General features: G+C 41.3%; 1 protein-coding gene across 1 annotated transcript; it reads right to left on the bottom strand.

Annotated features, from left to right (window-relative positions):
• Window positions 1-3,714: 3,714 nt before the first annotated feature.
• pole3 (polymerase (DNA directed), epsilon 3 (p17 subunit)) lies at window positions 3,715-22,402 on the bottom strand. The gene is made up of 4 exons (XM_082531415.1): window positions 21,253-22,402; window positions 7,635-7,720; window positions 5,515-5,633; window positions 3,715-4,650 (listed from the first exon to the last, which is right to left on the bottom strand). The coding sequence occupies exons 1-4, from the start codon at window positions 21,316-21,318 to the stop codon at window positions 4,469-4,471; spliced, it is 453 nt and encodes a 150-aa protein (XP_082387541.1). The 5' UTR covers window positions 21,319-22,402; the 3' UTR covers window positions 3,715-4,468.
• Between the last annotated feature and the right edge of the window lie 544 nt (window positions 22,403-22,946).

Below are 22,946 nucleotides of genomic sequence, written 5' to 3'. Positions count from 1 at the left end.
TGTGGGTTGTTGTGTGTTGGTTTTTGTGGTGTGATGTGCGGCTGACAGCCGAGAGCTGCAGCCAGAATAAATAAAATGGCTTTAACACCGACTCTGTGGTCCCGCTGTGTCTCAGTCATACCACAGTATTATTTTAGGGTCGACAATATAAAGCGCCTTGAGGTTACTCTACTTGGCTGTTGATGTGAATGGTTGTCTGTATCTCTGTGTTAGCTCTGTGATTTATTTTTCAAAGAAATAACACATACATTATGAGAACAATACATGAGTCTGTTAGCTTGTGTAAAAAGGATTAACTAGGTATGGTGCAGCCATATTATCGTTTAAAAACACTCCTCTAATATGGATAATGAATAAATATCATAATTCTTGATCACAAAGCTTTTTCTGTAGAAATTACCATGTCTGCATGAGGACCTGCTTAGAGATACTAACATCTGTGTCCTTTGCTGAGAATTAGAAGTCATCCAAGCGATCACACTCATGAGTCCCATCAGCTGTAAATTATATGAGTTCTCCTTACTGCTGTATAAGCACCCCGAGTCCAGTCTTAGTATTTGATGTTCTCCAGATATTTTAATGTTTACCTCTGCAGAGATCATGACGTTTTAAAGATTAAACTGATTAATCACCTCTACAGTAAACAATCCAATTTAACCTGAGTTCAGTCCTCCTGAGAGGAGAACGATCATTTCAAAGTGTATTTTCCTTGTGAAAATGATACGATGAGAGCATTGCTCATAGGTTTGTTTGAGGCTATTTTTTCTGAATTTCCAAAATAGAACAGGAGGATCATGCTGATCAATGGAAATCAGATTTAGTCTGCTGCAGTTTTTTGTTCTGTTATGAGCTGAAAGGAAATGTGGCAAACAATTTAAAACCTATATATTACTCACGCCTGCTCAAAGGTTTGGAGTTATGTTAAATAGTCTGTTTTTAAAAGAAAAACACATTTGTTTTCATTTGATAGAGGACCAAACTGATCAGAAATATTGAAATGATGATTAATGATAAACAGAATCATTAATTATAAATCCTTGATGTTGTGTAATGTGATTCAAGTTTAAAATGTTAAAGACTAATCGCTGTCTGAAAAAGGCACAAACATTAATTCATCAGAGCCAAAACGTTCATATCAGTGTTTTGGGGAAAAAAAATGTCAAAAACTAAGATTAATGATGCCACTGGAGAAAATAACAGAGACTGCTTGACTACCACAGTACTTGCCAATGAGTCAAGTACTAACCAGGTACCAACTACTAAATCGCTGTTTGCTTGGGGATGAAATTTTACTACAATTAAGGTAAAACTACAATAAAAATTGGGTACTGTTCATTTCTTTGTAGAAGAGTAGTCTTTCTAAATGAACTCCATTGTGGTGCTAAAGTGTGGTTAGCGGCTCAGCTGCAGATTGAGAAAATCACAGTATAGTGGATTTTCTATACGTAAACCCAGAGAAAAACTTTTTAAATATTTCAGCTTTTATTTTGATGGTCAAATATATAACTGGGCCATGTGTTTGAGCATCCATCCATCCATCCATTTTCTTCCCCGTGTTGCGGGGGCAGCAGCCCAAGCAGAAAAGCCCAGACCTCCCTCTCCCCAACCACCTCTTCCAGTTTATCGGGGGGAACACCAAGGCTTTCCCAGGCCAGCTGAGAGATATAATCTCTCCAGCGTGTCCTGGGTCTGCCCCGGTGGGACATGCCCGGAAAACCTCGCTCAGGAGGCGCCCAGGGGGCATCCTTGTCAGATGCCCAAACCACCTCAACTGGCTCCTTTCGATGTGGAGGATCAGCGGCTCTACTCTGAGCCCCTCCCGAACAGCCAAACTTCTCACCTGCTGAGAAGTGCATGTTCATTCTCAACTGGACATCAAGGTCAAGATGATCATTAAGGACCATATTCTCCTAAACCCAGCCTCTCTAACACAGTGCCATACCTAGTCAAAAGTATGGTAAAGATACAGATATTATATATGAAATGTAGTTATTAATAAAATATATTTAATAAAAACCAAGGCTGAAATTAATTCAGTTTATTATTATTTTCTCTGTAGGGTCTGTGTCTATAAAGGCCCTGAATGCTGTAATGTATACAATAAATGATGTGGAAATCATTTTCACAGAGTTCATAAAGTTATATTATTAAATCCCTGCTGATATTTTGGCTGATGTTTCCATTTTCAGTGGATTTCTGTGTGTAGGTTTCTTTGTTGACAACAACTTGGCCTTCTCTGGGAGATAAGGACACACTTCTTTTACTCCAGTTACACCGAATGACTTAACTAAAGTAACAGGTAAAATTAAATCTTCATCGTGCTCCTTAGATATATTACCTCCCTGTCCTGTCTGGGACTCTCACCAGCATCGACCCCACATTGCTATCTATCTTCAAGAGTTCACAGAGGCAAGGTCATGTTCCATCCTATTTTTAACATGCTGAGGCAACTCCACATTGAAGAAACTGAATTTTGATGCCAGCTCTGATTATCGGCCTATTTCAAAATTGTCATTTATAAGCAAATTATTAGAAAATTTTTTTAGAAAATCAGTTCAGATCTTTACTATAAAGATTAGCGATTTTTGACCCTTTTCACTCTGGATTTCAGAGGCAGCACTCCACTGAAACCACTCCTATAATGGCCTATAATGATTTTTTTTAATGGAGGAAACTATTGACCACAAAATCCTACTTAATAGGCTTAAGGTTTTGGCTGGTGTATCTGGCAATGCCATAGACTGGTTTTCTTCCTACTTGTCTAATCGGACCATCTCTGTTAGAACCGACAGGTTCTCTAACATTGCCTCCCTACCCTGCGGGGTACCACAAGGGCGCCATTTTTTATTCAGTGTTTTCATAAAAGACATTTACTACTGCTAGAGAGAACATGCATCAGAACAAGTTAAAGCCTTTTGTCAACCCCACAATGGAAAATAGCTGAAAACAAAAACAGGTATCACTTTAACCAGCTCCTAATTGAATCAGTTCTGCACTCAGCTTTGCAGTCTTCAGCATGACTGAAATGCAGCCAGATGCTGCCGATTTTACATTTTCACTCTTTTCTTCAATGTTTCCTGACAACCTTGCATTTAAATCCACTCCCTCGTTTCTCTACCTGGCCTGTACATCTACACTTGCCGTATTCTGAACATCTGCACTGTTTCTGTCTTTCACAAAATGGTATGATCCCAGTCGGTCTTTGTATGCGATTGGCCGCATGGTGTGCCCATGTCACAGTAGAAATTGAAACATTAGACCAGATAACGTTTTTATTTTTTTCTATTGTCCAATTTTTAGTCCATGTTGTGGGCTAAAAAGTGGCTAGTGGCTGACATCCTTTAGGCTCAGAAGGTAGTGCAGGTCATCTACTAATCAGAGGGTTGGTGGAAGGTTGACCGCACACAGTCTGCATACTGAACATCTTTGTGCAAGGTATGAAGTTGCTCTCCGATGCATCCGTCAGAGTACGAATTTGCGTGAACGCTAGAAAACACTTACTTGGAAAAAAGGAGGACAAATGCATGTATGAGTGGGAGAATAAGGCAAGTTGTATAAAGTGCTTTCAGTGCTCACATAGAGCAGGAAAGCACTATACAAAAGCCAGACTATTTACCATTTGGACATGCATTACCTGGTTAGAGACAGCCCCACCTTTGCTTTTTTTAGAAGCAGCCCAAGGTACCGGTTTTATCAAGACAAAGCTTGCAAGTATGCTTTTTATACAAATTTATTAAAAATCTTAGCAACTTGTATACAAGTCTAGAAAAGTATAAATGGTTCAAAAACAACAAAACAACTAGTTTCTCTAGGTATAAAACCCAACAGCAGCTCACTGTCTCAATGCACCTGAGCTGTAGTTGTGGGATAAGCTGTAAACATGCATTTTTGTACCCAATATTAGTGACAACTTCAATCTCGCAGATTTAAATCCAAATGTTGCCAGAATCTGCCTTAAAGTTCCTATATGATAACACGTGTTCCAACTCTACTTTCAGAACTTTGGCTTAGGAGACTATGCAAAGAAATCAGTGATTTCATTTCATCTTTTCAATTCTTAACAGATAAAAGGTAACAGTTTTCAATTCTATTCATTGCAATTTAATATACATTTTTTGGGGAGACGTTTGAACAAGATGACATCTTTTAAACGTTTTATTTTGTCTGAAAACCAGACATATTCCCTTCATTGTCATGTAGAAAAACTGTCACATCAGGGAGCAGAATCAAATGTGCATTTTTTTTGTCTGTTATTCTTTTATCCAAAATTGGAGGTCACATGACATATCTAGACAGGTGACTTCTTTGTGCTTTGTGTTGCATGTTTTCAGGCTAGAAGTCACCCGTTTTCAGTTCACATTTCATTATCATTTGATACATGGTGACGCTGAGCTGCACGCACACATATCCTATTTGGCCAGGAATTATCTCAGAGTATGTGACGGAGTTCTCTGTGGGGAGAATGTTATCAGTTCTCCACCTCTTCCTCCTCCTCGGCTTCATTCTCGACCTCAGGCTCCTCTTCCATGCGCTCATCGTCGTCCTCTCCTTCCTCATCTCTGCTCTTATTATTCTCTGTGTCGACCTTCTTCTCTTTATCTTTCCGTTTCTGCTCAGACACCTTCTTTCCCTTCTGTCCTTGTTTATACACTGTTGACAAATGAAAAACACCTGCTGTTACTTGCAGTTAATTATATTTTACTTTAGGGCTGCGATGATTTGTTGACATAATTGATGATACTGACTAAAAAAAATAAATAAATACATTTTTTTTTTTTTTTTAAAAAGGGTCAACATGTGATTTTAATGTTTAATGAGGAAATTAGCTTTCTCCAAAAGGTGGATGGGCAATAGGGTGAGGATTTCACTCATTGGTTAGGGGTTCAAGGTAGAGTTGCTACTTCTCCACATTGAAAGGAGCCCACTAAGCTCCAGATGGGCATGTCTTACCAGGAGGCGGCCCCAGCGTAGACCCGGGACACGCTGGAGAGATTACATCTATTAGTTATAGTGCATGCACCACACTACTTAGTCGCAATTTAACATCAGTGTGTTTTAAGTGTTTCCTTCTTCGTTGTCTGTCTGGGGATGTGTAAGGTTGATAATGCACAATGAGAGGTGCTGCATTGTTAAAAAGCATGATATACTATTGAAGAATGTGATAAATGGTTTAAAATGCCTCTGTTTAGAAAGTTTGGGGCAATAAATAAATATTAAAGTTAACTTACTATCAGAGTGTATATTAGCTTTAGAGTTGTCTGTTATTAGTTTTTGACATTTTCCATTAAACATTCTCAAATTTCACTTGATATCTGAGCGTCTCTCAGTTTTAGTCTGGCGAGTTTACTTTTTGTCCCACTCATTTAGAAACTAGTCACAAAAACATCCCTAATACAAACATTAGTGTTGTTTTCACAACTTCACAAGGAAATGAATAAAAGTCCTGATGTCACTGAACTTATTGTGGACTTATTAAAATATCTTTAAAAGCTGAGAGTATTTTCAAAGTTTCACCTTCCAAAGCTTCTCTGAGGGGCTCCAGGAACCTTTCGAACTCCATCTCCTCCATTGCAGCCAAGACGTCTCCTGCATTCAGAGTTTTTCGCTTGGCCTTCATAGCAAAATTATTTGCGCTGAGGAGAAGAAGAAGAAGAAAAAAAAAAGAAAAAAAAATAAAAAAGCAGGGGGGAAACAATAAAACATTTAAACTGAAGCAGTTGTTTGATTCAGTGTTTGTGAATTAACATTCACATCATAGCATTCTTAGCTTGCTGCTGTGCTGGAAATTAGAATAAAAATTGATTTTATTGTCGTGCCAAAAGCACAACAAAATTACATGCACTCTTGATAAACTTTTATTCTATGTATAAAAAAAAAAATTTAAAAACAGAATTTCGAATAAATAAAGTACAAAAAATATATATATATATATTAGGGGTGCAACAATACTCGTATCGATATTGAACCGTTCGATACAGTGCTTTCGGTTCGGTACGCATATGTATGGAACAATACAAAATTTTTAATTTATTTTATCAACTTTTCTTCTGACGATGCTGTCTGTGTTGAGCGCTCAGTGGATCTGCGTTCGACTACTCCGCCTAGGCTGCACTGTCGAGCGCAGATCCACTGAGCGCAGCGCAAGCTAGCAAGACAGAAGCTAAGCTCGTGGCAACATGGCAAATTGAACCTCCCCCACCCTCATTCAGATCTGGTGTTTGGAACTATTTTGGTTTTCATGTGAAGTATGACCCTGAAGATAAGCGCGTCATGGACTAAAGTAAAACAGTATGTTGGATGTGCCACGCAATGCTCAATTGGTCTCACCGTCCAGCCCCACGCACGATTTGCCGCGTTATGGCGCGTTAATGTCATTTCAACGAGATTAACCTGAAAGCACTAGTGGGAACACAACGAATATGACTGCACATTTACGCCGACATCATCCTAGTGCAAAGACAAGTGGAAGCAGACAAAAACAACAAGCACGCATGCTACAAACTTTACCCGAGTCGTTTAGACAGCCGTTAGCACAGGATTCTCCTTATGGGGACCTGATATGTTTAATATGCTGCTGAGAATATAGCCCAGAAGAAGCGTATAGTAGAGCTTTTATTTTGAAAGAGCCATTTCTCTGTAATAAACTCTCTTTTCCAAAGATGAGTGATTTCTCCATCAGATAGATTTTTTTATTACTTTGTTGTTTCAGCAACATTAAATTTAAAAACTGTACTTTTGAGTTAAAATATATATTTATAATTTTAATAAATGACAAATTAAAAAGGCATGAACATTTTTTGTATCAAAAAAATATCGAACCATGACACCAAAGTATCGAACCGAACCGTGAATTTTGTGTATCGTTGCACCCCTAATAAATATATGTGCATGTATGTCGGAGTCATTATAATTTAGGGCTGGGCGATATGAGGAAAATGCAACATCGCAATTTTTTTTGTGTGTGTGGCTATACCGCAAAACATGATATATTTCGTGATATGTCTTGAGCCCCAACACCCCCTGGGGGCAAAGGGGGTGAGCTGCAGTGTAAGCCTCAGTGAAGTCAGTTTTTTTTGTTTGTTTGTTTGTTCTTTTAAAGAAAATATCAGCATGTGTGGTCCACAGAAACCTCAGAGTCTCAGCTTCTTGCCGATAGGCGTTGTAGCTCATATGACAGCGGGTTTAAAGTTGTCTTTGGTGTGTGGGGAGATGTTCACATGCCGAGTTTAAAACAGTCTTAATTTTGCAGTGGATGACTTTTCAGCTGGTGGAATAATTTCGTGGTACTGCTACCTTTTGCGCCAATAATTTTACGGCATGTTTTGCAAATTACTGTACTTTGACATATTTTTCTCTATATAAATATATATAAACACGCATGCTCAGTGTTGGGCAGGGGGGTTATTGATGAATTCACAGCATGTGAGAGAAAATAAAAACTGACTTAAATGCAGACAGCTTAATATTTCCATGGCAACCTATACTCGATGATTATGTTTAAGCCATTTTAACCATCATATGTGGAAAAACTCGAGATACAGCAAGTATATTAGAAATATCGCCCGCCCCTATTATAGTTGCTAAAATAAATAAATAGTGGTCACATTATGTAAATGGGATTTATTAGTTCTTACCAGGAGGTGGCATATAACACAAACACACTGGCTGCTTGGGATATGGCTCTTCTTGCTTCTTTCGACACATTCACCCCATCTGGGAGCTGTTGAAAATAAACATTACAGAAGTGTTATCTCAAGGGTACACTACATACACATTATCAGAAAACACAGTCAGCCAACAAAGGCCCATAAGGGGTTGGCCAGTATTGCATTAAATTATTTTTTCATGAAGTAACAAGCAAATGAAGCTGCACCTGGAGACGATTCCAAGTGTTGAACTTATATTTGGTGGTTGTTCACCAAAACTCAATATCAGGTCCAACATTGAGCCTGACTGATACATCGGTCAATCAGTATCAATACCAGCCAATAAAGAAACAAGGGACAAGAGTAACATCATTTAACCTGGTTATAAGAGTCGATGTTACAAAATTTGCCCACCTGAGGGCACTTGGCATCTTCCCTGTTGGCAACACCTGTTTGAAACGCCATAAACATAACCAGCTGAGTCAGGCAGAGCATAATAATTCACAACCTTTTAGTCACAGCATAACCTGCTAAGCCTGCAATAATCATTTATCTTTTCTCCAACAACACAATCATAATTATTGATAGTCTAGTTCTATAAGTACAGTGGAACCCCGACTTACGAATACCCCGTTTCACAAAAAATTCAAGTTACAGGTACGAAGGCACTGAACGGCAATGTTCAGTGCCTTCGTAACTTGACTCTGATTTCGTTACTCGGGAAATCCGCTGGCTTTGATTGGCTGAGCTTACAATGCCTTCCGAATCATGTGACAATCCCTTGGCTTCCATACTTGCGCTTCGCTGTTGCACTTGAACGACGTATTGTTGTTCTAGTTAGCAATTAGCCTATTGTTCAGCATCAGTCAAAAAGGCACGATGGGTGCTTCGACTTACGAAAGGAACGAATTAATTTTGTAAATCGGGGTTCCACTGCAGTTCTGTCTCGAACTGTGCAATTCTTATCCATGCTTCTCTGCATTGATAATGCAACACATTTCTGACTGCTTTACTTTTTCGAGTGGTGACTGAAGTTACATAAGGGCGATCGCCATTGAACATAAAAACAAACAAACAAAAACAGAACGTAATGTAGCTTACATTCACAGGTGATGATGAATATGAAAATCAAAACAACTGGAATTTATCATAAATGCTTTCAAAAAAAGAAAGCATATATAGATGTCAATAACCTGCGTATGTGTACAAAGTTTTGTTGAGACTGGCCCATTAGGTTAGGAGATAATATACACAGAGACATATATGCTTACATATGCTATGCTTGTTACAGTAAGGTGTAATGATAGCAAACGTGGCCATTAGGACTCATTGTGGAGATGGAATCTATATACATTTATATCCCTCTATAATATTCCGGTACCAGATGTGCTTTCCAGTATTTGCCAAAAATGATCGGTCGGGTCAGCCGGTTTACTGATAATGAGGTTATTTGTGGTCTTATCTCCTCTTGCTTTTGAGCAGAACTGTATATCAGGCCACGACCAACATGTAAACTCATTCTTAGATGAGGGTTCCTCCTGTCACTATGGTCTATCAGCTGAGTCAAGCCGGTGAATATTCCTCCAGAGCTCAGACTGTACGGAAAATCTTCATGTAGGAAAAGAGGGAGAATGGGTGAAATTGGAAGGCAACTCAGGTACACAAACCTTAGAGACTGCTATAAGCTTAACAAGCTATAAGCTTGACTCACTTAAACATGAAATGAGGAACACTTGTGTACTGGGGCAAGGACCTGGAACTGACAGGGTTTGGTATTCCTTTTCATCTTGACCGTAAAGCAGAGACTACCAACAAGCAACTGTCTCTTAAGCCGCGCTGCAGGACGCACTGGATGACGCAGACTGGGACATGTTTCGGCGCAGCTCTGATGACATCAACATGTTTACGGAAGCGGTTGTGGGATTTATCGGGAAACTAGCGAACGACACAGCAGAAAGAACTATCATCCGAACGTTTCCCAACCAGAAGCCGTGGGTGGATAAAAACATCCGCGACACTCTGAGATCACGCACCGCTGCCTACAATGAAGGGCTTGTCTCCGGTAATATGGACCTATACAAGGCTGCGTCCTACAACGTGCGCAGCGCGGTCCGAAAGGCAAAGCGGAGCTACGGGGAAAAACTAGAGTCACAGCTACGACAGTGCGACTCTAGGAGCCTGTGGAAAGGACTGCGGACTATAACGGACTATAAACGACCAGCTTCTTCAATGATGAATGCAGATGCTTCACTGGCTGATGAGCTGAACACGTTTTATGCTCGCTTCGACGCTGCAGCAATTAAAACAACAAACGGCTGCGCGCGCTCGGAGTGCACCAGTGAAGAAAATGCATTCGTCATCACAGAGCATGCCGTGAGGAACACCTTCAGGAGGGTGAACACCAGGAAGGCAGCAGGACCAGATGCAATCCCTGGCCGGGTCCTTAGAGCCTGCGCTGATCAACTAGCACCGGTGTTCACGGAGATCTTCAACCTCTCCCTGGCCCAAGCTGTGGTTCCCACGTGCTTCAAACAGTCCATTATTGTCCCTGTTCCAAAGAAACAACAGCCCGCTTGCCACAATGACTACCATCCAGTAGAGATGGACCGATCCGATATTACGTATCGGTATCGGTCCGATACTGACCTAAATTACTGGATCGGATATCGGAGAAAAATAAAAAATGTAATCCGATCCATTAAATATCACGAAAGCACCTCACAAAACTTGCAACACGCCGTAACTCACCTCAGAACGTTAGCACTCGGAGCAGTATGCATCACGTGATAGAGCAGCTGTGGCATGCGGGACCTGTCGGTGGTCTGGATAGCATGTGGAGCTTCGCTAGCAACCCGGCATTTCATCTCCGACAAAGTTATCCCCGAGAGAAGTAAAGCAAGTGTGTAAGTCCATCTCTGAATGTTTGTAAAGCATTCCTGCGTTAAGCTTAACAAGCGACTGCCTCTCGCTCTCCGGCTGCTACTTCAATCGTGAAACTGCTTAAATGATCAGCTGATCGGCTTTTCTGTCGCGAGTCCGTCTCTCTGGTTTGTTTTTGGCCCAGTTTGCACCAGAAAGAGGAAACCAGCGGCTGAACAACAGCAGCACGTTTAAGCTTGATAAGCTGTTGTTAGAATTTATTTAATTTCTACACCAGGATCTTTTTCTACGTAGCTGACGCTGGTAACTGTGCAGGGGCGGATCTAGCAAAGTTTAGCCAGGGGGGCCGATAGGGCATGAACAGGGAAAAGGGGGCACAAAGACATACTTTTCTTTCTTATTCTCATTTAAAATGTCGAGCTTTTAATAAATAATTATCTGAAACCCAAAGTTTTAATTTGATGTAAAATGAATAGAAGTCAATTACTGTATATAGTGACTATTAAGTCTAATATATATACCCTAGTAAGCTATAGTACTTTTTACTTTGGGAAGGTACCATCTGTGCAGTCTGCAATTTTGTTGAAGAAAGATGTTGAATCTATTTAATATTTCTTGAAAAATAATTGATTTCTGTGCATTTTTACACTGCATCAAATTAAGGTTGATTACGTCGATTAAGCATCATGAGGTGGAGCGTGAGGGGTGGTTCCCTATTTTTTATTTATTTATTTTTGTTGTTGCTGGGAGTTGGAACCCTATTAGTTAGGTTGCTTAATATTTATGCTAAGTACTCTTTAAAATACCAGAATAGGGAGGATGGTGTAGGTTTAAGTTTATTAGATTGATCAGTATTGCTGAACTATGAAATATTTTTTTTGCATACAGGTATAACAGAATAGCTTTAGTGTAGTTGTTGTTTTAAACTTGAGTATGAACTTGCAGACTTGCAAAATGCAGCAAGATATTTTAAAAAAACAGTTTTATTGATTAAAAAACACTATATCGGATTCATATCGGTATCGGCAGATATCCAAATTTATGATATCGGTATCGGTATCGGACATAAAAAAGTGGTATCGTGCCATCTCTACCGTCCAGTAGCACTGACTTCAATTGTGATGAAGTGTTTTGAAAGACTGATGAGAGATCACATCACTTCTTCACTTCCTCCCACCATCGACTCACTTCAGTTTGCTTACCGGACTAATCGTTCCACAGACGATGCCATATCTCACCTGCTCCACACATCCCTGAGTCACCTGGACACTGGCAGAGGGAATTATGTTAGGATGCTGTTCGTGGACTACAGTTCAGCATTCAACACAATAATTCCCTCTAAGCTTTTCACCAAGTTGACGGATCTAGGACTCAGCTCATCACTGTGTCAGTGGATCCTCAACTTCCTCACAGACAGACCCCAATCAGTGAGGGTAGGAAAACAAGTCTCCCCCTCCATCTCACTCAGCACTGGAGTGCCTCAGGGCTGTGTTTTAAGCCCCCTGCTGTACTCACTGTACACTTATGACTGTGTTGCCACATCCGACACCACCTCCATTGTCAAGTTTGCTGACGACACTGCTGTTGTGGGCCTGATCTCCGACAACATCGAGACGGCCTACCTGGAGGAGATTAGGAACCTGGAGACCTGGTGCCAGGAGAATAACCTCCTCCTAAACATCAGCAAGACTAAGGAGCTGATCGTGGACTTCACTACAAAGCAGGCGAGGAATTACAAACCCCTCATCATCAGTGGCACGCCAGTGGAGAGAGTGGACAGTTTCCGATACCTGGGTGTCCACATCACTCAGGACCTGTCATGGTCCTGTCACATCAACACCCTGGTTAAGAAAGCCCGTCAGCGTCTCTTCTTCCTCGGAAGACTTAGAGACTTCCATCTGCCACTGAAGGTGCTCAAGAACTTCTACTCCTGCACCATCGAGAGCGTCCTGACGTCAAACATCTGCACCTGGTTTGGGAACAGCACCAAGCAGGACAGACGAGATCTGCAAAGGGTGGTGCGCTCGGCAGAACGCATCATTCAATCAGAGCTCCCTGACCTGCTGTCCATCTACACCAAGCGGTGCAAGTCCAAAGCTAGGAAGATTATGATGGACCTCTCCCATCCCAACAATGGACTCTTCTCACTGTTGAGGTCTGGGAAGCGCTTCCGCTCCCTTAAGGCCAAAACAGAGAGAATGAAGAGGAGCTTCTTCCCCCAGGCTATTCGGGGCCTGAACCAGGTGTAGGACTGGACTCTCCCACACACGTCACTATAAGACTGGACTCTCACACACGTCACCACACGCACCACCACACATTTCCTATAATCCTATAATTCCTATAATTTATAATCCTTATCTTTATAATCTCTTCTGCTATTTGCACATTCTTTACTGTAAATTCCTAAGTTAATTTGTAAATTTTTGTAGTAAATTGTAAATATTGTAAAACTTTTCTTCTGTCATTTAATGGTCGGGCATTGTACAGCTACAAGCATTTCACCCCCATGTCATACTGTGTATGGTTGTGTGTGTGTGACAAATAAAATTTGAATTTGAATTTGAAAGCAGTAAGTGGCTTTATGTTTTTATTCCAACTGCACTGAAACACAAAAATCCAGCTGTTAGTTGTAATGTTTGGGTGTGTAAAGCACTTTAAATGGGGCCCGTGTCATGGAGAGCCTGTCTGAATCGGGTGACAGGTCGTTCCCTGGACCAACAAGCTGGAGACTGATTTACACACAGCGTAGTGAGGAAAACCTAAAGTGTTGGACTCCAAATTGTCTGTCTGGTGACTGGGCTCTCCGCTGTTCTCATTTATAATGCGTTTTACAAATCCTAACAGCTGGATTTTCCCATGTGAGTGCAGCTAGCTAAACAACAACATCGCTAACATAAACTAATTTAAGTCTGTTAGCTGCAAACAACCAACCCAGTAATGTCAAGTTCTGTAATGACAAGCTGATGTGTTCTAAAAACTTTAAGCACTTGTGTCTTAAATCCAGCTTCACAGGCAGCACTACATCTATGTCTGTTTTTGAGAGCAAGGCTCCATAGTGTCAATCATCTCTAATTTCAGAGGGTTAAAGCTGGTGGTCCCGATGCCATTTGTGGGCATAAATTAGGGCTGTGCAATATGACCAAAACCTCATATCCCGATATAAGACATCTATCGTCCGATAACGATATAAATCACAAAAATGTAACATTTTCTGTAAATTCTGTGAATCGCGGGCAGCTCGACTTGCGTGAAGTGTTTCCAGCTGTGCGTCATGTAGCTGGAGTCGAGTGTTTTAACCGATGAATGAAACGATACATTTTTAGACATAAGTTGTAACATCCGCCGTTTTCTTTGTGAGTATTTATTACACGGCGTGCTGCGGGGAAAAGCCTGTTCTAACGTTTGAGTCTAAGGTTTATTTTTTAGCACCTGGCGGCTCTTTTTTACTTCTCATCCGTAAACAATCTGCTCTTTCACGTGATTCAGTTTATTTTGAAAAGTCTCAACAGGATCTTGAGCTTTATTGTGAAAGGTTTATGTGGAACATAAACAAGCGGACACCCGATGCTGTTACCGTCGTTGTTGCTAACCACAACGCATAAAAACAAGCGCTTGTCTGTCAGTAGTGTGGTTATATTAAATATAAGAGAAAGAGAGAACTTTAAGAAATGAATATAGCCACTACAGTGTCCATCAGAACCATGAAAAAATATTGCTGTAAACAGTTTATTTTTCAACACCACGAATCAAACGATAGCGTAAAATGAAATAGACGTTTTTATATCGTCATCCGATATATATCGAACAGCCCTAGCACACATTGCATCATTATGCTGACCAGCTTAGTGCGGTCAGCATTTTATTTCCCCAAGCGGCCTCGGACCCGTGGATGTGGTGTAGACCAGCGGTCCCCAACCCCCGGGCGTCGGCCCGGTACCGGTCCGTGAGTCGTTTGGTACCGGGCCGTGAGATTTGAGGCTCAGGTGTGAAATGTCTGGTTTTCAGGGTTTTTGTCGGTTTTCAGCGTTATTTTGTTATCGTTTTTATCAATAACTCTGTTTTCCTGGGTCTTTTCACGTGTGTTATGAATAAATCTTTTTTTCCCAGTACCGGTACTGGTTTTATTTTGTTGTATTTATCCGCGACACCTTAAAGGCCGGTCCGTGAAAATAATGTCGGGCATAAACCGGTCCGTGGCACAAAAAAGGTTGGGGACCGCTGGTGTAGACCACAGAAATCTTTGCACGCTTAACCGAGCCGGAGCATCTGATGTTAGAATCTACACCCTTCAAATGGCTCTACTAAATGTAAGATCTTTAGCAAACAAGACATTTGTATTAAATGACTTCCTAAAGTCCCAACAGCTGGACTTTCTGTTTCTGACAGAAACATGGCTTCAACCCGGTGAGTCTGTAGCTTTTTCGGAACTGGTTCCTCCTGATTGCTCATTTTTCAGCCTCCCTCGGTCCTCTGGTAGGGGGTTGGCTTGTTCAATGCTCGATTTCATTGCCATCACACATTACAGCACGATTCATTTTCTAGTTTTGATCTCCAGCTCTTTGAGTTACACCTGAGCTCTGCTGCGCCTTTGTGTGCCCTCATATATCGTCCTCCCAAGTTTAATAAGGATTTTATCAAAGAGTTTTCAGATTTTATGGCTGGAATTGTTCTTGAATTCGACAGTTTTTTAATCCTTGGTGATTTTAACATCCATGTCTGCTGTGACTCTGAACTTCTGGTCAAGGACTTTTTAAATATTATTGACGCTTTTAAATTGACCCAGTGGGTTACTGGTCCCATGCATGAAAAAGGTCACACACTAGACTTGGCGCTTTCCCACGGACTGTATGTGTGCGTCACGGAAATATCTGAGTTGGGAAGACACAAATGCATGGACAAGAACCTCTGCAGTGTCGCTTGACAAAACTTGTCTGATTCTGGCTATGTTCCTCAAATGATAAAAGGCGGTCTTTGTTATCTCTTTTACATGAGATTCAAAGGAGAGCACCATATCGAACCACACACCCAAGTTTTTACCTTGTTCCTGCAATTTATGGCACTGTCATCAATTTTCAAGATGAAATTTTGGGACAAGTGCTGAAATTTGTGTGGCCCAATGACCATCAACTCTGTCTTATCAGTATTTAGGAGCAAGAAATTATCCGATAACCAGCCCTTAATTGCAGATAAACAACATTCTAGTTTAGAGACTTCAGCACAATTTCCAATGGTTAGAGGGACATAAAGCTGCAGGTCATCAGCGTAACAATGAAAGGTTACATTAAAAGAACGTAAAAGAACACCAAGAGGCAGCAGGTACATAGAAAACAGCAATGGTCCAAGTACGGACCCCATGCCTCACTGCACAAGTCTCTGAGAGATCATTTTTCAAGCAACAGTCTGAGACCTCCCAGACAGGTAAGATCTCAGCCATGATAAAACATTTCCTGTAATTCCAATAAAATGTTCAAGCCTATCCAATAAAATCCAGTGATCCACAGTGTCAAACGCAGCACTTAGATCCAGCAGTAATAAAACTGAAGTGCGATCATTGTCTGCATTAACCAGCAGATCATTTACCACTTTGACTAAAGCTGTTTCTGTGGAGTGATTTGGTCTAAAGGCAGACTGACATGGTTCAAACAGATTGTTAGTTGACAGATGCTCAGTGAGCTGCTTAAAAACCACTTTTTCAAAGATTTTAGACAAAAAAGACAGATGTGAGATGGGTCTATAGTTTGCGACCATGTCAACATCCAGTCCAGGCTTTTTCAAGATCGGCACTACCACAGCCGATTTAAAACATTCAGGAAAGACTCCAGTCGTCAATGAAGTATTTAAAAGAAACAGAATGTAGGGTCCTAATGCTGACCACAGTTCCTTTATAACCCAGGCTGGTAGAGGATCCAAAGAACAGGTTGTACATCGAACTGCTTTTACAACCTTAGTTAATCCAGACAGAGAAATAACCTTGAAGTCAGAGAACAGTTTATCAGCACCAACAGGCAAAGCAGCTGAGTAGTCTAATGAACACCTAGAGTGAGTAATACGATTTCTAAGTGTTTCAGCCCTGTCTCTGAAAAATGTAAGAAAGTCATAAGCTATCAAATTAGAACAGCAGAGAGTTGACTTACTCTCTTTAATTTGCACACTGTTGAAAATGAGTTTTGAGTTAGGTTTATGGCTCATGATGAGATTTGAGAAATAATTTGCTTTCGCTGTCAACATCGCTGATTGAAGAGAAGACAATGAGTCCTTCCAAGCCTGGAGAAATACTTCTAGTCTGGAAGATCTCCAGTGACGCTCGGCTTTTCTGCAATTTCTTCTCAAGTTCAAGAGCTCCTCATTTAACCAAGGCTTAGGGTTCCTTTTTGAACATTTCAACACAGTCCAGTAGTTCAAGAAGTGCATTATTAAGATTGGCAGTCAAGGTGTCCACACATAACTCCTGGGTAAAAATAGGGTCCAACACATCAGGTAGATGTAATTTAACTCCAAGCAATGTTTTGGGGCTAATATTACGAGATGATCTGAGGGGCAATCTTCCCCTCTCAGAAGCTGGAGATTTAGGGATTAAAATATCAAATAAAATTGCGGAGTGGTCTAGAATAGGTAAAACACAATTTTCAGTCATTGATACATTCAGCCCGTAGCCCAAGACAAGGTCTAGAGTGTGGCCCTTGCATGTTGGCCCAGACACAAATTGTGTGAAGTTTAAGAGAGCTAATTTAACTCTCTGTCCATCCGTGGCAGCAGGCAGTATTTGTAGGTTGTTCATATTTGCTCCACCTCCCCTCGTATCCCGTCAGCATGGCGACCAATAAAGCAGCCTCAGGTGAGCGTGCTCCGATGACGTCGGGTAAATAGGAAGAAGGCAGCGCTGTTTGAGGCCATAATAAAGTCCTAAACAGCCACAGTCACCGATGGTAAGGACCCACCGCATCCAATTTCTGACCCAAACACGCTTCCCAGAGCTAAATTTGCTGTTGTTGTAAACTGTTTTTTGCAACTTTTTTGTATTTAAAGTTTTGAGGAATAAACCTCTTAAATTTCTCCAAGTAGAAATATATGTAAAAAAACAAAAACGATTTTCAATTTTTTTGTAGTTTATTGCAACTTTTTTGCAATTTATGTAGTTACTATGGACATAATGCATACATATTATTAAAATATGGGCTATAACAGTTGTATTGATGTATAGCAACTTGAAATGCTCCCAAAAATGGCACTACAACATGTAAAAATATAAAGTAAGCTCTGGCGGACTTGGTTCTATGGTAGGTCTTAAAGGGTTAAGCAGCGTCTGTCGCTCATATACCAACAGGGAGTGGGTTTTTAAAACTAGCAGGGACACCACTAAGAACATAAAACATAAACGTTGCAGAACCGAGAGACGGCGTGCCATGACATCTGGTGCCATCAAAAACTGCAAAGACACAGTTTGTCTCAAACTTCGTGTCAGTAAACAGTCACACGCCTCAGGTACTTTTTAATGTCCTTAATCTTTTTTCTTAGTTCACGTGATAATGTTGGAGTCATTTCTTCACCAAGTATTTGTGATGATTTTTTTTAGCATTTTTTACGACAAGAGTCTATCTATTAGGGCCCTTGTCTCGTCAACTGCTACCTCAGATCCTAGTCTTTCTCCTATGTGCCCAGCTGTCTTAGAGCAGTTTGAGCCAGTCTCCCTTAATGACTTGACTGAGGTAGTTAGTAACCTAAGATCATCACACTGCCCCTCTGATTGTCTCCCCCCAAGCTTGCTTAAAAACACGTTTAATACTGTTGGGCCTTTTATCCTGAGATTAATTAATACGTCCCTTGCTACGGGCTGTGTCCTATCATGCTTTAAACAAGCTATAGTTCAGCCTCTTCTTAAAAAACATAACCTGGACCCAACTGTCCAATTACAGGCCAATCTCAAAGCTTCCTTTCCTGTCTAAAGTTTTGGAGAAAGTGGTCTACTTACAGTTGCAGGCCCACCTTGATTTTAACAAGAACTCTGAAAATGCCTCTGTTTAGAACTCTGGAAAAAAAAGCAGGGTCAAACTAGGGCTGGGCGATATGGCCTAAAATTCATATCGCGATATAATTTGAAGCATTTGCGGTAACGATATATATCGCGATATATTCTTTTCTTCTGTATAACTTATTATTTTCCACACTATAAGGCACACTAAAACTTTAATTTTCTCAAAAATCTAGAGTGTGCCTTATGTATGAATTCTGGTTGTGCTTACTGACCTCGAACCGATTTTGGCTGCAGAAATCTGTTAAAAAATGTTTTAGTACAACTTTGGTAAGCCGCACTGCTTGATGGATTGTCAGAGCATTACGGCTGTTGTAGTGAGGAGCTTCGCGAAGTAATCTGGGTCCAAACCTCCGTCCCTTCAGGTCCCAAAGTCAAACAAACACAGAGTTAAAAACGGTCTAAATTCTTTCATCTTTAATAAAATCATCAGCATTGCTGACTAATTAAACTAATTCAAACGTACAGCTCTGCTACCACTTCTGACATAAATGAAGACAGAAAACTAAACAGCAGTGACGTTTGTAGGGTTACTGAAGTTGGACTACCTGGTATATAATGTTGTGCTATGGGATTGCTAGTGACACAGCTATGTTAGCATAACATTAGCACAGTGAAGCTGGAGGATGAACGCCAACTTTTTTTCCACTCATTAAAAGTTAACGTGAGGGATTCTGGTGGTCAGGGACAAATGCAATCGCATAGCAGGATGCTGTACACGGGCCAAACTTCAGTCAGGAGAACAGCTGAGATAATCCATCCACAATACGAGGTTAGTTATTAATATACTGCAACAACATGGGAACAGAGCAGCTGCGAGACAATTCAACATTAATGAATCAATGTTAAATGTTACGGAAGTGGAGGAAGCGCAGTTTTTGGCTTTCCCCATATTTCAAAAGTGCTTCATCTCTTTGCAGATGATAATGGTTGTAGCCGCTGCGATGCTTTTGACCAAAACAGGCGCAGCTTGATGACATCATCAACATGCCCTATTGCGATAGAGATTTTGACTATCCGGTTGTTCAGTGATGACACGACGAATCCTACTTCCGGGCCTAAAGTAGTCTGCGTTTAATATGGCTTTTGTGTTGTGAACATGTTTAATGTTTTGTATTTTCTTCTATTTGATCTCAAAAAGCTCCTAAAACAGTCAGTGATCCCTGTTGACCTCCCTCGGCTTTTATTACCACTAATCATTTATTTAAGCTCAGTTTTTAAAACCTTACGATGTACAGCCCAGCCCATGCAGCAGTATATGAATGACTAACCTCGTATTAATAATAATGGATTGGATTTATATAGCGCTTTTCAAGGCACCCAAAGCGCTTTACAATGCCACTATTCATTCACTCTCACATTCATACACTGGTGGAGGCAGCTACAGTTGTAGCCACAGCTGCCCTGGGGCAGACTGACAGAAGCGAGGCTGCCATATCGCGCCATCGGCCCCTCTGGCCAACACCAGTAGGCAGCAGGGTAAAGTGTCTTGCCCAAGGACACAACAACCAGGACAGAGAGCCCGGGGATCGAACCGGCGACCTTCCGGTTACAGATACGCTTCCCAACCCCCTGAGCCACGGTCGCCGATATTGTTTATATCGCCCACCCCTAGGTCAGACCATCCCCAGCTCTTATTACGCTGCCTTGACGACATCAAACATTGGATGTCCTGCAGGATTGTGTGGAGCTTTGGTTCACCCCAGTGCTGTGTTCATCTGGCTTTTTTAACTCACATGAGTCACTCTGAAGGGGCACACAAACTGCAGCAGCGCTGCACTGAGGAAACAAGCTACATTCGCTTATTTTGTGCAGAATACTGTGGGGCGTTATAGTATATTGATCAGCAGCTGCCCGCATTAACTTTCACCAGTTAATGTAGTTGTGTTTTCTGAATCAGCAGGTGTTGTTAAGCAGGTGAACAGGATTTCCGGTGTTCCAGATTATCTGGCGTCGCGAATTAACTGGTGAGGTAGACTTTGTTTTCAGGAGCCGCTACCGACAACCCAGCAAATAAACACTAAATAGTTCATCTGTGACATTTGTGAGGTTACCTCAAACACAGTCCGTCCTGTTGCTCGTGAACAACAAGATATTTAAAAATGTTGCGAGTTTACCTGGTGATATTCTCGTGCACGAGGCGACCGCGAAAACAGCAAACAAATAAACGTCACCACGCCGATGCTGTTCACAAGACAGCAAGAGTAAACGATCTGGAGAATCTCGTCTTCGTTATAGTTTCCCTCGTGCGTTTTATTACTCAGATTTCAGCGTTTTCGCTTCACAACTAAAGCGTGCAGTTTGTGTGTACTCAAATGCTGGTTTGTCGGTAGCGGCTCCTGAAAAGCAAGTCTGCCACACGTCTGTTCGACCGTCACCAGTTAATTCGCGACGCCAGATAATCTGGAACACCGGCGAGCTGATCGATGGTGTCGTGAGGGAAATGTCACCACGTTATTTATGTTACAGAAAGACAGCGAACGGAACATCTGAAAAACGGAGAGTGGAATACGTAAACAAATCTAATCGGTTAACGTAAAAAAAAACAGTTAACCTGGGTCACCGGCGACCTCCCAGAATTGCGTCGTGTATTTGTTTAGCGTATTTAACCATCCCCGGCGTGTATAAAACACACAAAAAGACCAACCGCGCGCGACATTGTGACTGCTACCGTGTTTCGATGTTCACACTCACCGCTTCCTTGATGATGCGGGTGATTACCGCGTTGGGAAGGTTCAGGTCTTCTGGCCTCTCTGCCATTGTTCTCACCGTTTAATGTGCATTTATCTGGGCCCGTTGTATGTGCGCCGCTGTTTCCGCCGTCCTAGGAGAACAGGTTTAGCCGTTATCGTTGCTAAAAGGCTGTTACCGCTGAGCTAACCGATTAGCGTCGTTGACAATGCTGTGTGCGTGGAGTTCCTCAGTTAAGCAAGCCAACGTTAAAACTCTCTCCGTTTCGTACGTTATATGAAGACACTGATATTTTATCTGGTAAGTCTGAAAGGTTAAACTACAAACTCCGGTTGAAGTTGTACGCGTTCACGTCAGAGCCGACTTGTTTTCAGACATTTCCCGCGAATCTTCCAACTACCACGAAGCTCCTACGTCAGCAATAAACTTCGACCTCTGACCTTCTTGTGACGTATGTCCGCTGTTGACCATTGACTGACATCTGATAAAAGATCAGCAAGATGACTGAAATACTTTAAGTTCACTCTGTAAGTTACCTAACATTAACAGGTATTTCAACTATCTCAGGCTCCCAATGTTACTGTTCAATATTTAATAATTTGAGGCACTTGTATATGCTCCAGGCAGCACGGTGGCACGGTGGTTAGCACTGTTGCCGCACAGCAAGAAGATCCTGAGTTCAATTCCACCATCAGGCCGGGGTCTTTCTGTGTGGAGTTTGCATGTTCTCCCCGTGTTTGCGTGGGTTCTCTCCGGGTACTCCGGCTTCCTCCCACCGTCCAAAGACATGCAGCTTGTGGGGATAGGTTAATTGGATAATCCAAATTGCCACTAGGTGTGAATGTGCGAATGAATGTGAGTGCGAATGGTTGTCTGTCCCTGTGTGTTGGCCCTGCGACAGACTGGCGACCTGTCCAGGGTGTACCCCGCCTCTCGCCCTATGACAGCTGGGATAGGCTCCAGCGCCCCCCGCGACCCTGAAAAGGAGAAGCGGAAGTGAATGGATGGATGGATGGAGGCACTTGTATATTGTATTTTTTTGTTTGTTTTGTTTTGCTTGAAATACCTCAGGTTCATTAGGTAATATGTTTACAACCAATAATATCCTCTTTAAATTTTCTATAAAACTTTCATACCTCCAAGTTAGGTGTACCAATACTTGGCAAACATTATTATGGTTATGTTTGGACTTGCTTATGTTTTACAGCGTGAGTAGTTAAACATCCTACTTTTATTGGTGTATAAATGTTAATTTGCTTAAGTATTTGGGTCACTTCAATGGGGAAAAGAAAAACAAATAGAGTCTGAAGACTTTTACTTAGGTACTCAACATTTAGTTTTCCTGTTTGAGAGTATCTTTTAGGTGTTTATACCTTAGCACCTTATAAATTTCTAGTTAATTTTACAGACATCCAGTTCACTTTATTCATTCCCTTCTTCTCTTATGACAGACTTACATTTCAGTTCCTTAAAAATACTATCCCTTAATGTTAGAGGTATTCGCGACAGTACCAAAAGAAAGTCAATTTTCATTTTCTGTAGACGGAAAAATGCTGATTTGATTTTTCTACAAGAAACTCATTCGAGTGATAATGATGTAAAATTCTGGAAAGCACAGTGGGGTGATCAGTGTTATTTTTGCCACGCCTCTCAACATTCGGCAGGCGTAGCCATTCTCCTTAACAACTTTAAAGGTA

This window comes from Aulonocara stuartgranti, assembly GCF_965226115.1.
Source record: "Aulonocara stuartgranti genome assembly, chromosome: 1".
NCBI lineage: Eukaryota > Metazoa > Chordata > Actinopteri > Cichliformes > Cichlidae > Aulonocara > Aulonocara stuartgranti.
The sequence above is the reverse complement of the archived record's forward strand: the minus strand, read 5'-3'. Positions and strand labels throughout refer to the sequence as shown.